General features: G+C 47.1%; 2 protein-coding genes across 4 annotated transcripts in view; one reads left to right on the top strand and one right to left on the bottom strand.

Annotated features, from left to right (window-relative positions):
- CLIC6 (chloride intracellular channel 6) overlaps nucleotides 1-17,215 on the bottom strand; it is a 131,872-nt gene that overhangs the window by 19,345 nt on the left and 95,312 nt on the right. The window contains exon 1 of one of the 2 annotated variants that reach the window (XM_083500200.1): nucleotides 642-2,267. The exons of the other annotated variant lie outside the window; for it this stretch is intronic. Within the exon in view, the coding sequence (XP_083356326.1) occupies nucleotides 642-2,066 (1,425 nt within the window). The 5' untranslated portion in view covers nucleotides 2,067-2,267. Of the gene's footprint in view, nucleotides 1-641; nucleotides 2,268-17,215 lie in introns of those variants that run through there. 2 annotated transcript variants of the gene reach the window in all.
- The window catches only part of RCAN1 (regulator of calcineurin 1), a 31,781-nt gene continuing 27,444 nt past the window's right edge, over nucleotides 12,879-17,215 (top strand). For both annotated transcript variants that reach the window (XR_014525396.1, XM_083500251.1), the window contains exon 1: nucleotides 12,879-13,904. Coding sequence is in view for 1 of the 2 variants with exons in the window: in XM_083500251.1 (XP_083356377.1) it covers nucleotides 13,596-13,904 (309 nt within the window). In the remaining variant the exon portion in view is untranslated. The remainder of the gene's footprint in view (nucleotides 13,905-17,215) is intronic.

Genomic DNA, 17,215 nt, shown 5'->3' on the forward strand with positions numbered 1-17,215 from the left:
GTCCCTATTTAATCGTGAAGTCAAAAGTAGATTTATCTCTGACTTTAATACCCAAATCATCTTAGTAAAACTGGATTTTCATCTGGCTGATTTAAACAGCACTAGCTTAGCCAATGTACTTTATAATAGCCAGAGGATCTATGTAGCTTATATCTGCAATGGAATCTTGTATACAATATGTTGAGGCAATTTACCATATGTAGTGGCAACCCCTGGGAAACACATAGGCTTTTAAAAGTAATTTCTGTTGGCGGGAAAGTTTGTGAGCACTCTTAGGAAGATTCTTAGGAAGATTTCACCAAGAGAAATTGTTCCAAAATGTTTGCTTTCTGTCTTCTTGATCAGGAGCAGCGATGGAAGCAGTACTCCGGATCACTTCAGAAATGATGATTTAACTTACTGTAAATCACCCTGTTGCACTCGCAAGGGTAAATTTTCCAGTGCATGTGTAGTGGGATTCTAAGCCATGCTCACCGGCATGAGAAGGGAGCTAGGGAACAGCGGGTGCGAAGCCCCAAGCTGTCGATTTGTGCGCAAAGTCTTGGACTGCATTTCAAAGCAACTATTGGAAATCCTGCCTTAACTACCCCTATTCACTTGGCCTCACAACCAGCTCGCTTTCCAGGCGAATGTGCCCTTACCTTTACGAAGAGGGAGATGTCATGCTCTTGTGCCTCTTCCACCGGCGCGGCGAGTGGGATCTGCTCTTCTGCCGCCGCTTCCTCCTCCTCCTCCTCTTCCTCCTCCTCTTCCTTTCCCTGCATGCCATTCACCCCGAGCGCATCCCCGGCCTCCGCGGCCTCTTCGACGGCTCCCTCCGCGGAATCGTCCTGCAGGTGGTTGGTGCGTTCATCAGCATCCTCTCGCGCCGGCTCCGCAACTCCCGAGGCCGGGGGAGCCTCCTCCTCCTGGGCGCCCGCCTCGAGGTTTCCCGGGGCTTCGCTTTCCTCCGCGCGCGCAGCTTCTTCTTCATCTGCCGGGGTTTCCTCGGGCGCTTCTCCTCCTCCAGCATCCAGTTCCCCCTCAGCGGGAATTTCTCCGCTTGGGGCTTCCCTCTCTTCCTTCACAGTCTCTTCTCCCGCGGGAGCCTCCGGAGGTTCCCGCTGCTCTCCCAACTCGGCCTCAGCCGCCTCAGCCTCTCCGTCGAGCTTTTCTTTTTCGCGCGCTTCTTCGCTCGTCTCTTCTCTTGCATCTCCGCCGCGCTTTTCCTCTTCCTGCTCGCTCTCTCCTATCACAGACTCCCCTCCCTCTCCGACCACCGGCTGCTCCTCACTCGCGCCCCGACTCTGGCCCGGCTCCCCCTCTTGTTGTGGGGGCTCCTCTCCTTCGGAGCTCCCCTCGACCGGCCCCTCTTCACTCGGCCCCCTGGTCTGGAGTGACTCCCCTTCTTGTTGTGGGGGCTCCTCTCCTTCTCGGGTCTCTTCTCCGTCGACCGGCTTCTCTTCGCTCGCCCCCCGAGTCTCCCCCGGCTGCTCCCCCTCTTGTTCCGGCGACGCTTCTCCTTCAGGACTCCTTTCCTCGTTCACTGGCGCCCCCCGACTCTCGCCTGGCTCCGCCTCTTGTGGGGGCTCCTCTCCTTCAGGATTCCTTTCTCCGTCCACTGGCTCCTTTTCACTCGCCCCCCGACTCTCGCCCGGCTCCCCCTCTTCTTGTGGCGACGCCGCGGGAACTGCTGCCTCCTCAGCGTCTCTGCCCCCCTCGGTCTTTTTCTCGCCGGCGGCGCCCGCAGCCGCCCGCGTTTCGTCCCGCTCTGCAGGGTGTCCGGCCGGACTTGCCTCCCCGCCCTCAGGACTGGGGGGCGCCTCTCCATCTTCGCGGCTTTGCTGGCTGCTGAGGCTGCTTTCTCCCGTCTCGTGGCTCTCGCCTTCCTCTTCGCGGACTTTCTCCTCAGGCGTTACGCGCGGAGCTTCGTCCTCCGCGGAGGTGGAGGCCGGGGGCTCCTCCGTGTCCTCCTCTCCCCTCTCATCCTCCTCCACTGCTCCGTTCTCGTTCCCGCCTTTCTGCCGCGCTTCTTCTTCGGCATCCGGGGCCAGAGCTGCCTCGAGCTGCCCCTGCGCCTCGGCCATGCCGACCTCCTCAGGGAAAGGGCGTTCTTGATTGCAGGTGACAGGTGCGCGTCCCTGCGGACCAAGGGCACCTCGGCTCTCACGCCGCTCCCGCTATGGCGACTGTGCCCTCCTCCCTGCGCTCACACAGTCGGATTAAGTCTGGGACTTGGCCAGCGACAAGGGTCACATTCTCGACTCCCCATCAGGGAGCACGCCGGAGCGGTGCGCGCATGCTCAAGCGCAACAGTTAAAGCTGGCCGTGCCCTCACCTTTATTGCCTCGCCTGCCAAGAGGGTTTTGCTCCCCGGACTAAGAGAAATTAGGAGGACGATGGGAGTAACAGGGTCGGCCTGGACATCTAAGGGGAAGCTGCCAGCGGTGCAAAGTGTAGGGGAATTCAGAGTAGGGCATCGGACAATATTGAGAGAAAAGAGGCCAAAAGGGAGAGAGAGGAGAACAGGTGGCAAGAGGCTAAGAACAAAAGGAAACAGATGGGCAAAACTGGGACAGGGGCTCAGGGATGCCTGGGCTTTTTTCTGCAGAGAGCTCCATCTACACCCTTGCTCCTTCTTTTGCTTTGTTGTTATTTCTCTGTGTCTTGTTGATTTTGTAAAGCCCCAAACTGTTAAAGGTGGGATTTTACCCTATTAAAACTAGATTAGAGGAACAATTTACATGGCATGTTCTGAAGGCTGGCTGGACAGCGCTTGCATGGGTATATGAATTTCAGTGCACACTCAACACGCGATGCAGTGTGCACTTCACTGTGCCGCCAGCCCAACCCATGCTGGGCAGCTTTGTGACAGTGTTGCAGGTACACGCAACTCAGCCCACTGCCACTGTTGGCCAGTTTCTGAAATGCCTTATGGTTCAAAGTGGGCAGGAGTTTACAAAGCAGGACCAACACACACTAGCAGTAAAATGGAATAACATGTTCAGAATTTCCAGTTCTCTGCGCATGCAGTTTCTCACAGCAAACCAGTTGGGTGCCTTTTACTGTGATGGTGGTTCTGGCTGTGTTAGTGATGGCAACATCCAGATTGTGAATGAACTTGGGATCAACTAAGCAATGTTCTTATGCACCCACTTTGGCACATCAGAAACTACCGTAATTTACTGCCTAGGATTCTTCACATTATTTACTGTGTCACTCGGGTGAACATGGACCTAGTGGCAATCTTTTTTTTTCTTCCCTTTTTTGGTGGAGGCCCTACAGTGCAGTTCCAGATACACTTACTCAGAAGGGAGAGGGACCATGATAGAACACATAACTGGCATGCAGAAGGTCTGTTTCAACCCCTGGCATCTCCAGGTTTGTTCTTTGTTCAGTGATCAGGTGGCAAGTGATGGGCAAGACCATGGGTAGGCAAACTAAGGCCTGGGGGCCAGATCTGGCCCAGTCACCTTCTAAATCCAGCCCGCAGACGGTCCAAGAATTAGCATGTTTTTACATGTAGAATGTGTCCTTTTATTTAAGATGTATCTTTGAGTTATTTGTGGGGCACAGGAATTCGTTCATTCCCCCCCCCAAAAAAAATAGTGTGGCCCCCCACAAGGTCTGAGGGACAGTGGACTGCCCCCCTGATGAAAAAGTTTGCTGATCCCTGGGCAAGACTTTTGCCTTAGGCTCCAGAAAGCTGGTGAATCAGAATAGAATAGACAATTCTGGGCTAGGTAGACTAATGATTTGATCTGGTATAAGGCAGCATTTTATGTTTCATTGAGGCTTACTCCCTAAAAATGTGTTTATACTCACCTTATACTCATTATACTCCCCAAGGAATAAGCTCCACTGAATTCAATGGGATATACTTCTAAGTAAATATGTCTAGGATTATGCTGTCAGACTTCTGTTTTATTGCTATCGCCATAAGCAAAAGAACTCAAGTTCTGACATACGAAATACTCCTTTGCTTTAGCCCTTTAATCACCACAACTCTGATTTTGTGGGCATGGAACCTATCCAAATACTCAGGTGATATTTTGGCAGTAAAGACTGCACCTAACCTTTGATGTGTTGATTTACAGCAGTTTGGGGTTAAAGGGATTACTATTCCCAATACCAGGGATCTGAAATGAAGTCTCCCTCCCCCCTCGGAATGTGAAGGCTTATAAGGTTTACAATGTGAGAAACAATGAGGAACACAAAACCTACAGTCAGGGTAAATAAATCATATGAAAGGAAACTTTTTAATTGTCTGTGTGAAAGGAAACTTCATATTGTTTGAGGGCCACTTTCTCAGTGTATCACGGAGCAAGGTTTAGCCACTGAAATTCTGGGGTGCTGGACATCTTCTTAAGATGGGCACACTTATTTCTAGCTTGAATCTGACATACTGCATATTCCTTCCAGCTTTCCCCATCCAATTCCCTCCTCTCCTTGGCAATAAAAATGGAGTCTAGTGGCACCTTTTGTAAAGTATAGCTTTACATAGTGTAAGATCTGCTGATGGTGGCAGTTGCAACCACAATGCTGATGTTCCCTAGTTCTTCCTCCAAAGAGCCCTTTGGATCAGGCCAATGGTCCATCTTGTGCAGAACCCTGTTATCACAGTGGTCAGTCAGATGGCTGGCAACATCCACACTGCCATGCGGGGAATCTCTTGCAGATGACCACAGTGCCTGGAGACAGGGCAGTCAAGTCATGTGTCCATAGCAGTGGCCAGAGGAGAAATGACTGCTAGGAGGAATACAGAGAAGAGGAACACCATGGTATTGTTGTAAACAAAATCTGCCCTTTTCCCCTTATGGGGTATCCAAGAGCCCCTATATAGTCCTTACGTGGGTTTCCTATTGTTAGGAGAAAATAACAGAGGCCAACCAGAGAATATTGAGAAGCAAAGCAGCTAGTAAGCCTGATCTTTATTAAAGCTGGTGTAACAGGGTGCTCTCCTCACACGCAGGAGGACCCAGAACACGGTGTGCCTGCCCTTATATAGACATTTTAAATTCCCTGCCCTGGAGCTCAAGACCACCCCTCCATACATCATACATACATCACAGAAGGGGTGTAACCCAAGACCATACCCACATCACAGAAAAGGTGGTCTACAACAGAAATTTGAATGTTGTTGTTTTTCCTGTCTGCCAGGTTATCTGATAATCTGCCCATTCCTTTGAAATGGTGATTACCAATTCCTGCCCTCCCTCCTTGCAGAGAAAACATTTGGTCAGTTTGGGAGTCAAAATGGTTTCAGGACAGTCTTCCTGTGCTGCTCCAGACATGTGGTCCACATATCTATGTTTGTGCTTGGCTGGTACATTTATGAACATTTATTATATATATAAGACCTTAAATTTTTTATTATAATAGAAGCAGAAGAAGAAGAGTTTGGATTTGATATCCCGCCTTTCACTCCCTTTAAGGAGTCTCAAAGCGGCTAACATTCTCCTTTCCTTTCCTCCCCCATAACAAACACTCTGTGAGGTGAGTGGGGCTGAGAGACTTCAGAGAAGTGTGACTGGCCCAAGGTCACCCAGCAGCTGCATGTGGAGGAGTGGAGACTCAAACCCGGTTCCCCAGATTACGAGACTACCGCTCTTAACCACTACACCACACTGGTACATCTGCAGCAGCAGAAATGGATGCCTTCATCTGCCCCAGCTACAACGAAGTATGTCTCTCCCACAGCCACAGCAGGTGCTGTAAACTGTGAACAGCTTGACCTTACCCCCAAAGGCACACACCTCCATCATCTCCCGAGACAGATGGGTGCCAACGGACCAGAATGGTACCATGGCATTGCTGAGCAACAAAATTAAAGTTGTGAAATGCACACACATAGTGATCATTAAACTTTATCCTAGCTACATGTTTATTAACAGTGTGATTTGTTAAATCCTATGTTTTTAACTATTCTGTTATCTGACTACCTCACACTACTCTTGTCAATAATATCGACAGGGAACATGAAAAGCCACAGACTTGACCTCACTACCTTATAAGTGATTCCCAGGATATTAATACAGCTACTTAAATGAAAGGAATTCGTAACTGGTCCAAAATCAAACATAGAACATAAAACCCCAACTGTTCGATGCCTCTAGAAAAATATGGCAATTGTAACCAGCAGAGAAGTAGGCATCAAATGAGAGAGGGGATTTCAAGGGCAAACTCACATAATCTTGCACTGATTAACGGTATTTGCTTATGAAGTTCAGTTTTTCTTTCATGAAACAATAGATTAGCTTTACAAATACTTGTTAAGAGTCAGCTAGAGTGATATTTGAAGGCAGTTTAAAAATTACCTTTGTACCAAGGAGAAAAATGTAGGACATTGATACTGACATCAGTCTCCTAGAGGTCAGTTAATGACTTTTCACAGCGGTGATTTGGGTTTTATAATCCAGTTAAAGTTAAGAGTTAATTTTAAAGTCCCACTTATTTGAGTAAGAAGTTAAGCATGTTGTTAACTGTCTCCTATGGAAACTAGTGGGCCTTTAAAGTGCTTCATTGCATGATCCTGTGAATAATGTGATGCCTGTGAATATCCTGTGAATAATGTGATGCCATATGGAAATGTCGAACTAAGAGCTTTGGTAGGGGGTGGAGATAGAGCAGAGCAAGATACTATTGCAGGAGATACACACAACTTTCCTCCAGGCTGATCTGCTGCTGTTGGCAACTCAGTATTCTGACAGCAGGATAAAGGTTATGAATGGAATGCAACTTGTATAGTTCCACTGTTGCTACTGAGATTCTGTGTGTAACCTTGCAAGTGAAAGACTGTAGCTTTGGCAGATCATGTGCATTGTACGCAGAAATGCCCTGTGTTCAATCCATGATACATCCAAATAGGGCTGGGAAATCTTAAGAAATGGACAATACTGAGCTACATGAAATCAAGTTATGACTGACAGCCAGCTTTTAATGAATTAAATTTAAATTAATCGCATATTTATAATCTGCACTGTTACTTTTAAAAAAATCAAGGTGCTATACAACATATGAGAAAAAATCAACGAGCATCCACAGGTGCATCATTAACATGTCAATAAATCATCAATAAATGGCTTAAAAAATAAAATTCATATTACAAAGGCTTGTCTAAATAGTATAGTTTTCAAAAGACACCTGAAAGAAGGGAGGGTCCCCAGTAAAGGCCAACCAAATCACAGGAGCATGGAGAACCACCAGAAGGGCACCATTAGAGGATCTTTGTGAATGAGGTGGAGCAGCAGATGGTCTTTAAGGTACTTTGGTCCTGGGACTTGATGAATTCACCCCAGTACCTTGAATCTGGCCTGGCAGCAAATTGGCAACCAGTACTGTAATCTGTTCCTGTGAGCAGACTGGCTGCTGTGATCCGCACTACTTGAAGCTTCCAGACCAGAAACAAGGGCAGCCCCACATAAAGTACATTACAGTAATCAACCCTTGAGGTTACAAATGTATTAGGAATGACAGCTAAAATGGGGAAGCATTTTAGAATTTCTGGATAAAAAGGAAAGCATGTTCATTTTACCATTTGAGCCTTTCGGAGCATAACTGGCTAAATGAAATCAGGAAATGACTTCAATTAGGTTACAAAAGCAACAAACATTTTTAAAGACTAGCAACACCTTAAAGACAGACATACTTATTGTGGCCTAAGTTAACAAGGATTGGAATAGACTTCATCAGATGCATCACATTTCATCCTCAGTCAACAGATGCACACATACACAGAAAGAAATGTAAACTTTGGGGTCAAAAAGCCACGCTGTCTTCTAAGCTTTGGTATGCTAATTTAATGCATGTAATGGGACAAGGAAACAGCACTGGTTTTGGCTGAGTCCTAAACAAATGCAATCAAGCCTGCTGATAAATTCTAGTTGACCTGTTTCATGTTGAAGTATCTCTTTGAAGTTTCTTTTGTTGGAGAAGTCTGACTTTCAGGTCCACAGCAGAGATTCCTAGGAGCCTGAGATGTTCCCACCCCACCCGCCATGCTTCAGAATATTGCCATTTTTAAAAATGGAGATTCACGTTTGTCTATTCTTGTGTAGACAGCAGGACTTACACAGGCATTAAGTTGGCATAGTAAAGCTAAAAAGATTGTCCAGGGTGGGTGGGTGAGATGTGAGAATAAATACAAATAATGATATGAAATTCTTTGGAGATTTTTACGTGTATTTCCTTGGTCATAGGGATGTTGGGTAGGATAAGGAACCACATATTTTTAACGGGCCATTATTATTTAGTATTCTCCATAGGTCTGATCCATTGCACTGACAGCACAGCAGCCACACATGGAAAAATCTTTGTGGGCCATATTTTCCCCTGAAATAGGCATTCATGGGGTGTGTATGCAGGTACCACATCCAGTCATTATGGGGAATGGGATGCCTGTGACTGATATAATGGACTGATCCAATGATTGCTTTTGTGTGTACAGTGAGGAAGGGGAGTGAAAACTGAGCTATTGCTCCCTATAAGGGACCCCCAGGCGCTGCATCCACAAAGGACTGGATCCTTAAAAATTCAGTCTGTTTGGGACTGTATTCCACCAGGCTGTGATTGGTTACTTACTATCTACTTTGACCAAACTAAACCTAGAAATCTTAGGGGGTGGGACTGGAGCAAAGCAAAAAAAAAAAAAAAGCCATCTGGGTATAATGTTCTCAACTCCCCCTCAGTAAGCTGATTAGGGACAATCAGCTCCCTTCACAGCTGCTTAAATTCACCTCACTGAGAAGGAACAAGCATCAGGAGAAGGAAGAAAGGCATTTGTATGAGCAGAAAGTGGAACTAGCTGGAGGAGGAGAAAGAAGGAAAAACAGGGAACGCCACAACATTTCAAGCACATTAGGTATTATTTGGTGTTAACATTATAATTATTTAAATGGCTTTTATCAGCACAATTTTAAACTGTTCAAGAGATTTTGTATTTATATACCAAGTCAGAGAAAGCTGCCTCCTTCTGGTGAAAGGCTCTGAGACCACGCAACCATTATTTGTTACATTTGGTATCGAGCCTTCCCCCGCCCCCCCAATGATGCTGAAGATGGCTAACAGCAAAGTAAAATACAAAATGGCAATCAAAAACATAAAATCAGGGCTGGTAAAATATGTTGACCAAAGTGTCACTCAAAAAGCCCATAGGTCATATTCCAACCAGGTGAAAGGACTCAAGGAGGGAACAGAGCAGAGCCTGGGAAAGGTGTGGTGTAGCCTTAGGAGATTTGATCATCTATCTAAGATAGTGAGGAACAATGCTGAACAGAATGGGTGCCTAGGATGGCAGATCCTGGGAGAAGGAAAGTAGCTGCAAGGTGCTGCAGGACAGAACAGTGTGTGCCATGTCTCCGGAATGCAAGCCTGGGCAGGTTACCCAGACAAAAATACCCTCCTCCTGGTCTCAATGATATGCTCCAAAGGAATTTAGCACCAGCTTGGCTGCAAGAGTTGCAGGAAGGAGGCATACAAGACACCATCCAACAGTCTTAAGGACTCCACTCGGGGTTTGTGTTACATCCTTGCTTTTCATCGTACAGTATATGTAAATGCATTGTGTGAATACAATCCCACTGGAAATCAAAGTCACTTTTCATGTAATTGCCCTAACACGGTAAATGAAATGTGCATGCAAGAAACCTGAAACAAAGTGGGCCCACTTATCCAGGAGGGAGAAAAAGTGAGGAGGGGGAAAGTCAGGTATGTCACTAAAACTCCTTGGGGGGAAAAGTAGGATATAAATGCAACAAATAAATTTTAAAACAAAACAGAATGCTGCTGTATTGTAAACTGTTTCTCCTTCACCAGCAACCACTAGATGGTAGTGTTTGATCATCTTTTTGAGATACTGAGAAACAATATTGTTCACTGGTTACTATTTTGGACTAGCCAGTTTCCTTTTTATTATAGGGGAGTTCAGTTGTCTGCCAATTTTTCTTTGTGCGTGTGACCTTCGATAACTCCAGAATTATCTGAATTTTGTTTATCAATCTTAAGCTGCAATCCTGAATATGAGCACTTGTAACCATTCCCCTTTAAGTCAGTAGGACTTGCTTCCAACAGCATGCTTAGGATCACATGATTGCACCTTGACTCTAGGCTCTTCTAGAGGGGAGTGGTCTGCTTTAAGGCACATAAATTTCTGTTTTTGAAGTCAATGTTTACTTCAGGGCAAATCTTTCTGCATCTTAGACAGAATTCAATTTGTTGGTCCAGATCCATCATATTTATGAAATGCTGGGAGAATATTTTTATTATATAAATCCTTACAGAGGTCCAGTAGGGGAATCTCTGCACAACAATATCTAAGGATCTCACCATACATATTACTAAAAGATGTAGCATGTTCCATATGTGCCAACTCCCTGGGGCCCTGGGCAGTGGTGGAGCTAGCTGCTCCGGCACCCAGAGTGGCATGCACCTGGGGGGCAGGGCTAGCTGCCCGTGGGGACAGGGCTAGCATCCCAGGGGGACGCAGCAAGCATCCCAGGGGTGCGCCGCCTGCATCGAGCATCCGGGGGGTGCATCTCAGGGAGTGTGCCGCCCATGGCGAGCGTCCTGGGGAAGGGGGGCAATGTCACACACTCCTTGACACCTGGGGCGGGCTGCACCCACCACATCCACCTTCCTCCGCCTCTGGCCCTGGGTGCCCAACACCCACAAAACTCCCCATGAAGTGGCCAGGCACCCACAAATTTTGGTGCCAGGGCCATGCCTGGCACCCACAGCCACAGGGCCAAGCTGGCACTCCTGGCATGCTCAGTCCACATTTTGTGGTTCTACACATTATAATTTTTCACATCAATGTTTTATACTTCTACAATCTTGGGACTGCTACAAGTCTGCTAATGCCCCTCTCTTGTGCTCTGGCATTTTGGCTCCATAATTAGAAATAAGAAGGAATTGTTATTCTTTGCTATAATACCTTCAGACTAGCACAATAATGTTTCACAAACATTTGATTTCTGTCATGCGATATTATGTTCACATTGCAGTGATGCTATCCATTTGCTTTTTGGAAATATTGAAATGGATATGGGCTTCTAGAGTTACTGAAAGCTATATGGCTATTAAATATAATTAGATTCAAGAGACTATATGACATGAAATAAAGCCTGGGGTGCAAACAGAGATGTATCTTCGAACTGCTGATCATTCACAATATTCCCCCATTCCCCCCTCCCAATACCAAACTGATTTTGAAAGTCAAGGGAGCTTCAAAGCAATATGAAGTTTCCTTTAGTTTCAAAACTAGTTTGGTAATTGGGGGAGGGGAAGGGAACCAAACCTTAAAACTTGGATGCATATATGTCTGGGTAGGCTTGCTGAAATAAAAAAATTAAAGGGTTTAGCGGGCATCTAAAACAGTATAATGAGGGTTCCTGCTTAGTGATAACAGGCAGGGTGTTTCACAGCAAAATGCAGAACCTTGTAAAAGTGCTCATTCCATAGACCTTGCAGTTGAGTAGGCATGTATGGGACATCACAATCTGCAAGGAAACTTTCATTGGCAGTAACTGCACTAAAAGCCAAGGAGTAGTGCTGTGATTGTCGGCATAAACACTGCAAATCATTTAGTATATATTATTAAGTTGGATATTACAGTAATTTAAGGTCAGGTATTCTTCTCTCTACAAAATTCATTTCCCTGCAGTCAGGTGTAGTTGTACTAATGTTGCAGGCTGAGAAAGGGGTACTCACAGAAGCAAATAGCTAGCCTTTCTCTGTTTTGAAAGTATAAATAATTTATTTATTATACATCACATTTTTATTTATGGCTATAGGATAAGGTTTCTGCTGGAGTTTTCAACTAGCAGCTTTCAGGATTGTTGTGAGAATCTCATGTATGCCACTGTGAACTCCTTGGAGAAAGGATGAGATGCAAATTCAATCCACAAACTATAACAAACAAGCGGCCATCTAAAAAGCACTCCTTCCAATATACTGGAAGGAATAGGTCTAAACCAGTCTTCCCTAACCAGGTATCTTCCAAATATTTCGGACTGCACCTCCCATAAGTCCTTGTCAGTGCAAGTATGCTGGCTGGGGCTGATGGGAGTTGTAGTCCAAAACACCTGGAGGCTGGAGGACATAGGTTTGGGGGAAGCTAGCCTACACCATGGGGGACAATTTGTGACCCTGCAGATGTTGCTGGACTACAACTCCTACCATCCCTGGCTATTAGTCATGCTGACTGAGGCTGATGGGAGTTGGAGTCCAACAAATATCTACCGTATTTTTCGCCCCATAGGACGCACCTAGTTTTTTTTTTGGGGGGGGAAATAAAGGAAAAAAATTATTTCACCCCCAGGCGCGGGGGAAGCCCAAGCTTCCCCCGACCCCAGGCCCCAGAACAGGCTGCTGCCTGCAAGCCTTGCGAGCCCAGCGGGACCTCCCGCCCAACGCGCAAGGCTTGCAGACACCTTCCCGAAGCACGGGGCATCCTCCAGAGGGCACCCTGTGCTTCGGGATGCAGGCTGCCGCCCCAAGCCTCGCACACCGCGCGGGACCTCCCGCCGGGCGCGGGAAGCTTGCGGACACCTTCCCGAAGCACGGGGCGTCCTCCGGAGGGCGCCCCGTGCTCCGGGCTGCTGCCTGCAAGCCTTGCGAGCCCGCGGGAACTTCCCCGGGCTCGCAAGGCTTGCAGATAGCTTCCTGAAGCTGGAGAGCGAGAGGGGTCGGTGCGCACCAATGCCTCTCGCTCTCCAGGCTTCAGCGAAAGCCTTCATTCGCCCCATAGGACACACACACATTTCCCCTTCATTTTTGGAGGGGAAAAGGTGCATCCTATAGGGCGAAACATACGGTACATGGTCACATTTTAGTTACTCCAGCATAAACATTATATTGAAAGAAAACAACAAGCTGCCAGTTAAATATACAGCAGTGGAAGGGTTTGTTTTATTTTATGGAGGGGAGGGCTCTCAGGCAGTGATTCCTGCTGTGAGAATACAGCGTTGCAAGTACCCAAATAAGTACCCCATTTATCATCTGTGGGATATTTTGGAAGGACTGCCCTGGAATCAGATCAATGATTCATGTCAATCCCTGTGATTAAAAACGTAGCCTGTGAAGGCTGGAATCTCAGGTGTTGTTATGATTCCTTGAAAAGGTGATCCTTTGAGGATTAAAAAAGAATTATGCTGCTTTTCCCGTTCGCCTTCCAAAGCGATTCTTTAATTGCTTCTTTGCAAGCGCAGGCACCACGTCGAATAAATTATACCCGTGCTCCTCCTGCCAAGAGGCGAAGTGGGCACTTTGAGATTTACCGTAACGGGGGAGGAGGAACGCGAGGCGGGGAAGAGGCAATGTGGGCATTGCCCGAACCCAAGATGGCTGCCGCAGCGCCACGGCACTTCAAGACGGGTCACCTGTTGAAGTAAAAGCCCGGGTGTTTCATTGGCTCCGCAGGGCCGGGCCTTGAGCCGTTGACCGTCGCCAATCTAGCCCCCTGGGGCTGAGGGAGAAAGGGTTAACTGTAAGGGCCGGAGTGGCGGCGAGCGGCGGCTGGTCGGCGTCGCTCCCTCTGACTCGCCGCCTCAGCCAGGCCAGGCCCGAGCCCGAGCCCGACGGGCTTCGTCCCCGCCCCCGGCTCCTCTCCTCAACTCGGCATGGAGGACCGGGGGGGCGGCGGCCGCAGGGAGAGACCGCGAGCCGGAGAAGCGGAAGAAGGCGAGGAGCCGGCAGAGACCGCGGCTGGAGAGGAGGAGGAGGAGAAGGCGGCGGCGGGAGTGACCGTGACGATTACGGAGCCAGAAGGCGGCGAGGAGGACGAGGAGGAGGACGAAGACGAGGCTGAGGAGCGGGACACGGAGTGGAGCTTCGTCGACATGGAGACGGTGTCCCTGCGCGACCTGCCCACGGCGCTCATCGCCTGCAACCTGCCCTTGCCTGTCTTCTTACCCGATGGCCCCTGCAAGGTGGGTGAGGGGGCGAAGAGGGCTCCCGGAAGCCGGGCTGGGGTAGAAGAGAGTTTGGAAGTGGGGGGCGAAAGGGCCCGGGAAGGGCAGGCCCCGCCCGTTCCCGGCCAGCACCACCCGCGGCCGGCAGGGCCTCTCAGTCCGGGATGGCTGGCTCCTCTGGGAGGCTAACACGGCTAATAAACAAGCCGGTGAAATGAGGCACAGCGACGCCGGGGTCTCTGGTGGGGGGATGTGAGGCAGAGGGGGGGGGTTCTGCAACAAGGCGCCCCCAGCTCTCTCCAATGAGTTGTCGTTCGTTCATTAGGCAAACGTTTTACATAGCAGGACCTCTTGCGGCCTGTGCTTGCTCTTCGTGAAAGGCAGAAGCTGTGCCCTGCTGCCCCAGGGGCGTATCAAAAGGGCAGCTGCCCATGCAGGATTCCTAGGATTCACCTCCCTGCTTTTTTCAGCGCCGGCCCTAGCATTGGGTAGAATGAGGCAGTGGCCTCAGATGGCGGATGCTGTGGGCCAGGGAGGGCTGCTAAAGTGTTGGAGGATAGAGCTGTGTGGGAGGCACACACCACCTGCCCTGTGCCCCTTAATCTAGGCTTGTGCCATCCGTTGTGGTGTGGAGCGTGCTATCAAATTGCCAGTTCTGAAGTAAGATTCAGCTTCCGGGCCAGTCAGATTCCATATGTAGACTGGAGACAGGACACCATCTTGTCCTCGGAGAGCAAAAGGTCTTGGGCTGGCCCTGTGGAAAAGGGACTGGCCAAGGAACAAAAAGGACTGCAATTCCCTCCCTGCTTGTATTGTAGGGTTGCAGTGGTACATCTGTTACCCGTTAAGTAGGACCTGATCCTGTGCAGACATGTGTTTAGTTTTTGTCCTGAGTACTGGCCCAAGGATTACTGAATTTTGCCAGCAATTATATCGGACAGCTCTGAGCCCTTACTTTTCAAAGGCTAAACATAATTTGTACAAAACCACTACTGTAGGCCTTTGGGGATGTTAATGAGGAAATCTGCAACAAAATGTGATGTACCCTTGGCCTGAGCGCCGTAGCACACTTCATCTGAAGGCTACTTGGACCAGTCTGCTGCTGTGATGCAATTAAACTATTGGTAGCAGAAAGCTCCAAGCAGGAACAAGTGTATTGGACTAGAACCACTGATCTGTTCTAGGATGCCAAGGGTATCATGACAGTTCTTGGTCTACCTATTTTTGAGTGATTCCTGTTTTTTTTTTGGGGGGGGGGAGTATTTTTCTGCCTACTTAACCATGCAGATACCCCCTTTTGACATCTGTTGGTTGTCATAGAAGCACTTGCTTGGTTATTTTATTTCTAAAATTGATCCTCTGCCTTTTTAGTGCCAATTCCCACATCACTCTTTGAAGAAATTATTGTCTCCAGTTGTTATCTTTGATTCATTGGTCTATATACAGAGCTTTATTGCCATCTCCCACATGTGACTTAAATTTTGATATTTCCAGGTAGTTCAAAGAGCCAGGCAGGTGAATTGCAATGTATCAACCTACATTTGAAAGACGCAAATTGAACCTCACATCGTTAGGAATGAAAGGTTGTAACCATGGCAGGCCTTTGAAATGACATTTTGCTATTTTTAAATGCCATGCTGCTGTATAAACATTGCGGGAGGAGAAGAATAGGAAACATAAGTGCCCCTTCCTGCTTCCTGTTTCCATATACCATCATATGCAAAGTGTAACTCTAGCATCTCTGCCTACAGTCAGATATTTGGCAGGAACAAGCATAATGTTTGGCTTTATCTCTCTTCCCTACTTAGTCCCTTCCATCAGCTAAAGCTATACCTTTGCCTGAGATGCATGAGGGGAAAATCATACAGAATGTAATTCATTGGTTTTTGTTACATGGTGCTCCAAAGAATGAAGAACTAAAAGCAAATTTTATTTATTTTTTAATGTTCAGGCTCTTGCTCGAACAACAATAACAAAAAGCTTACTAACTTATCTATAAAACTGCTGTATTTTTCTTCTAGGACTAAGATGTGGTTTTGTAAGATCTAAATTTATAGTCCTTTTAAATAACCTTAATAGTTGCCATAGCTACTTACATACTCGGCAGCTTCTTAGGTACACATAAAAATGCAAACTTGTATTTTCAAATATATATTCTGTGCTGTTTTACTTTTAAAATGTTACATTTCAGATGATTCCAATGTGAGTCCAAGCTTTAGGCAACTTCAAGATTGCAGAAAGACATGGAAATAGGTATATGAGCTAGGGTAGCCTTCTTGAGTATAGTGCATAAGGGTGTTAACCAACCAATCCTCAGTTCATATCTAATCCTTTAAAGCCCTAAACGGCTTCGGCCCAGTATACCTGAAGGAGCGTCTCCACCCCCATCGTTCTGCCCGGACGCTGAGATCCAGCGCCGAGGGCCTTCTGGCGGTTCCCTCACTGCGAGAAGCAAAGCTACAGGGAACCAGGCAGAGGGCATTCTCGGTAGTGGCGCCCGCCCTGTGGAATGCCCTCCCATCAGATGTCAAAGTGATAAACAACTACCTGACATTCAGAAGACATCTTAAGGCAGCCCTGTTCAGGGAAGTTTTTAATGTGTGATATTTTAGTGTATTTTTGGTTTCTGTGGAAGCCGCCCAGAGTGGCTGGGAAACCCAGCCAGATGGGTGGGGTACAAATAATAAATTATTATTATTATTATATAATCCCACCCAAATTCACTAGCCTTTGTGTATGGTGCTGTTGCTGTTCTTAAATGGCTGTAATGAAGATTACCAAGATAATGGTTGGGATTCAGAGAACCAGTTAGGGCAATGAAAATAGGTTTGCACTAGCTCAGTGGGTTTTGTTTTTTGCTTTGACCCCCATATTATCATATACCTGCTTTTTAAACAGTTTTCCATATAGATTGGAGGCTTACCGTTTTGAGAATTGCTTTAAAATTCCTGTGAGCTTACAAAACTAGTTTCATTGTTCTTTACATCTTGACTAATGCAATGCCTTTGGAGCACTTGAGTACTCTATGAATGCTATCCTTTATACTTGTTAGCAGTCACTTAATTTCATTTCCAAATCCTGAAAATAATGCTTGGATCAGCCACAAGGGGGTGAAGTAACACCACTTACAGTATTTGCAAAGTTTGTCTGAAAGAGAGTGCTTGTTCTTTTAAAACTCTTTGCTGGTGTGTATAATTTGTCAGATATATTCCCGATAAATTATACATCTGACCAACCTCTCCTGCCAAATAGCCACAGCAGTTACTAGCCTTCAGACTCGTAGTAGGTCAACTTGCTATTCACACCTATATTAGTCATATGTATCCATG

This window comes from Podarcis liolepis (genome assembly GCF_965112155.1).
Source record: "Podarcis liolepis genome assembly, chromosome: 4".
Classification (NCBI taxonomy): domain Eukaryota; kingdom Metazoa; phylum Chordata; class Lepidosauria; order Squamata; family Lacertidae; genus Podarcis; species Podarcis liolepis.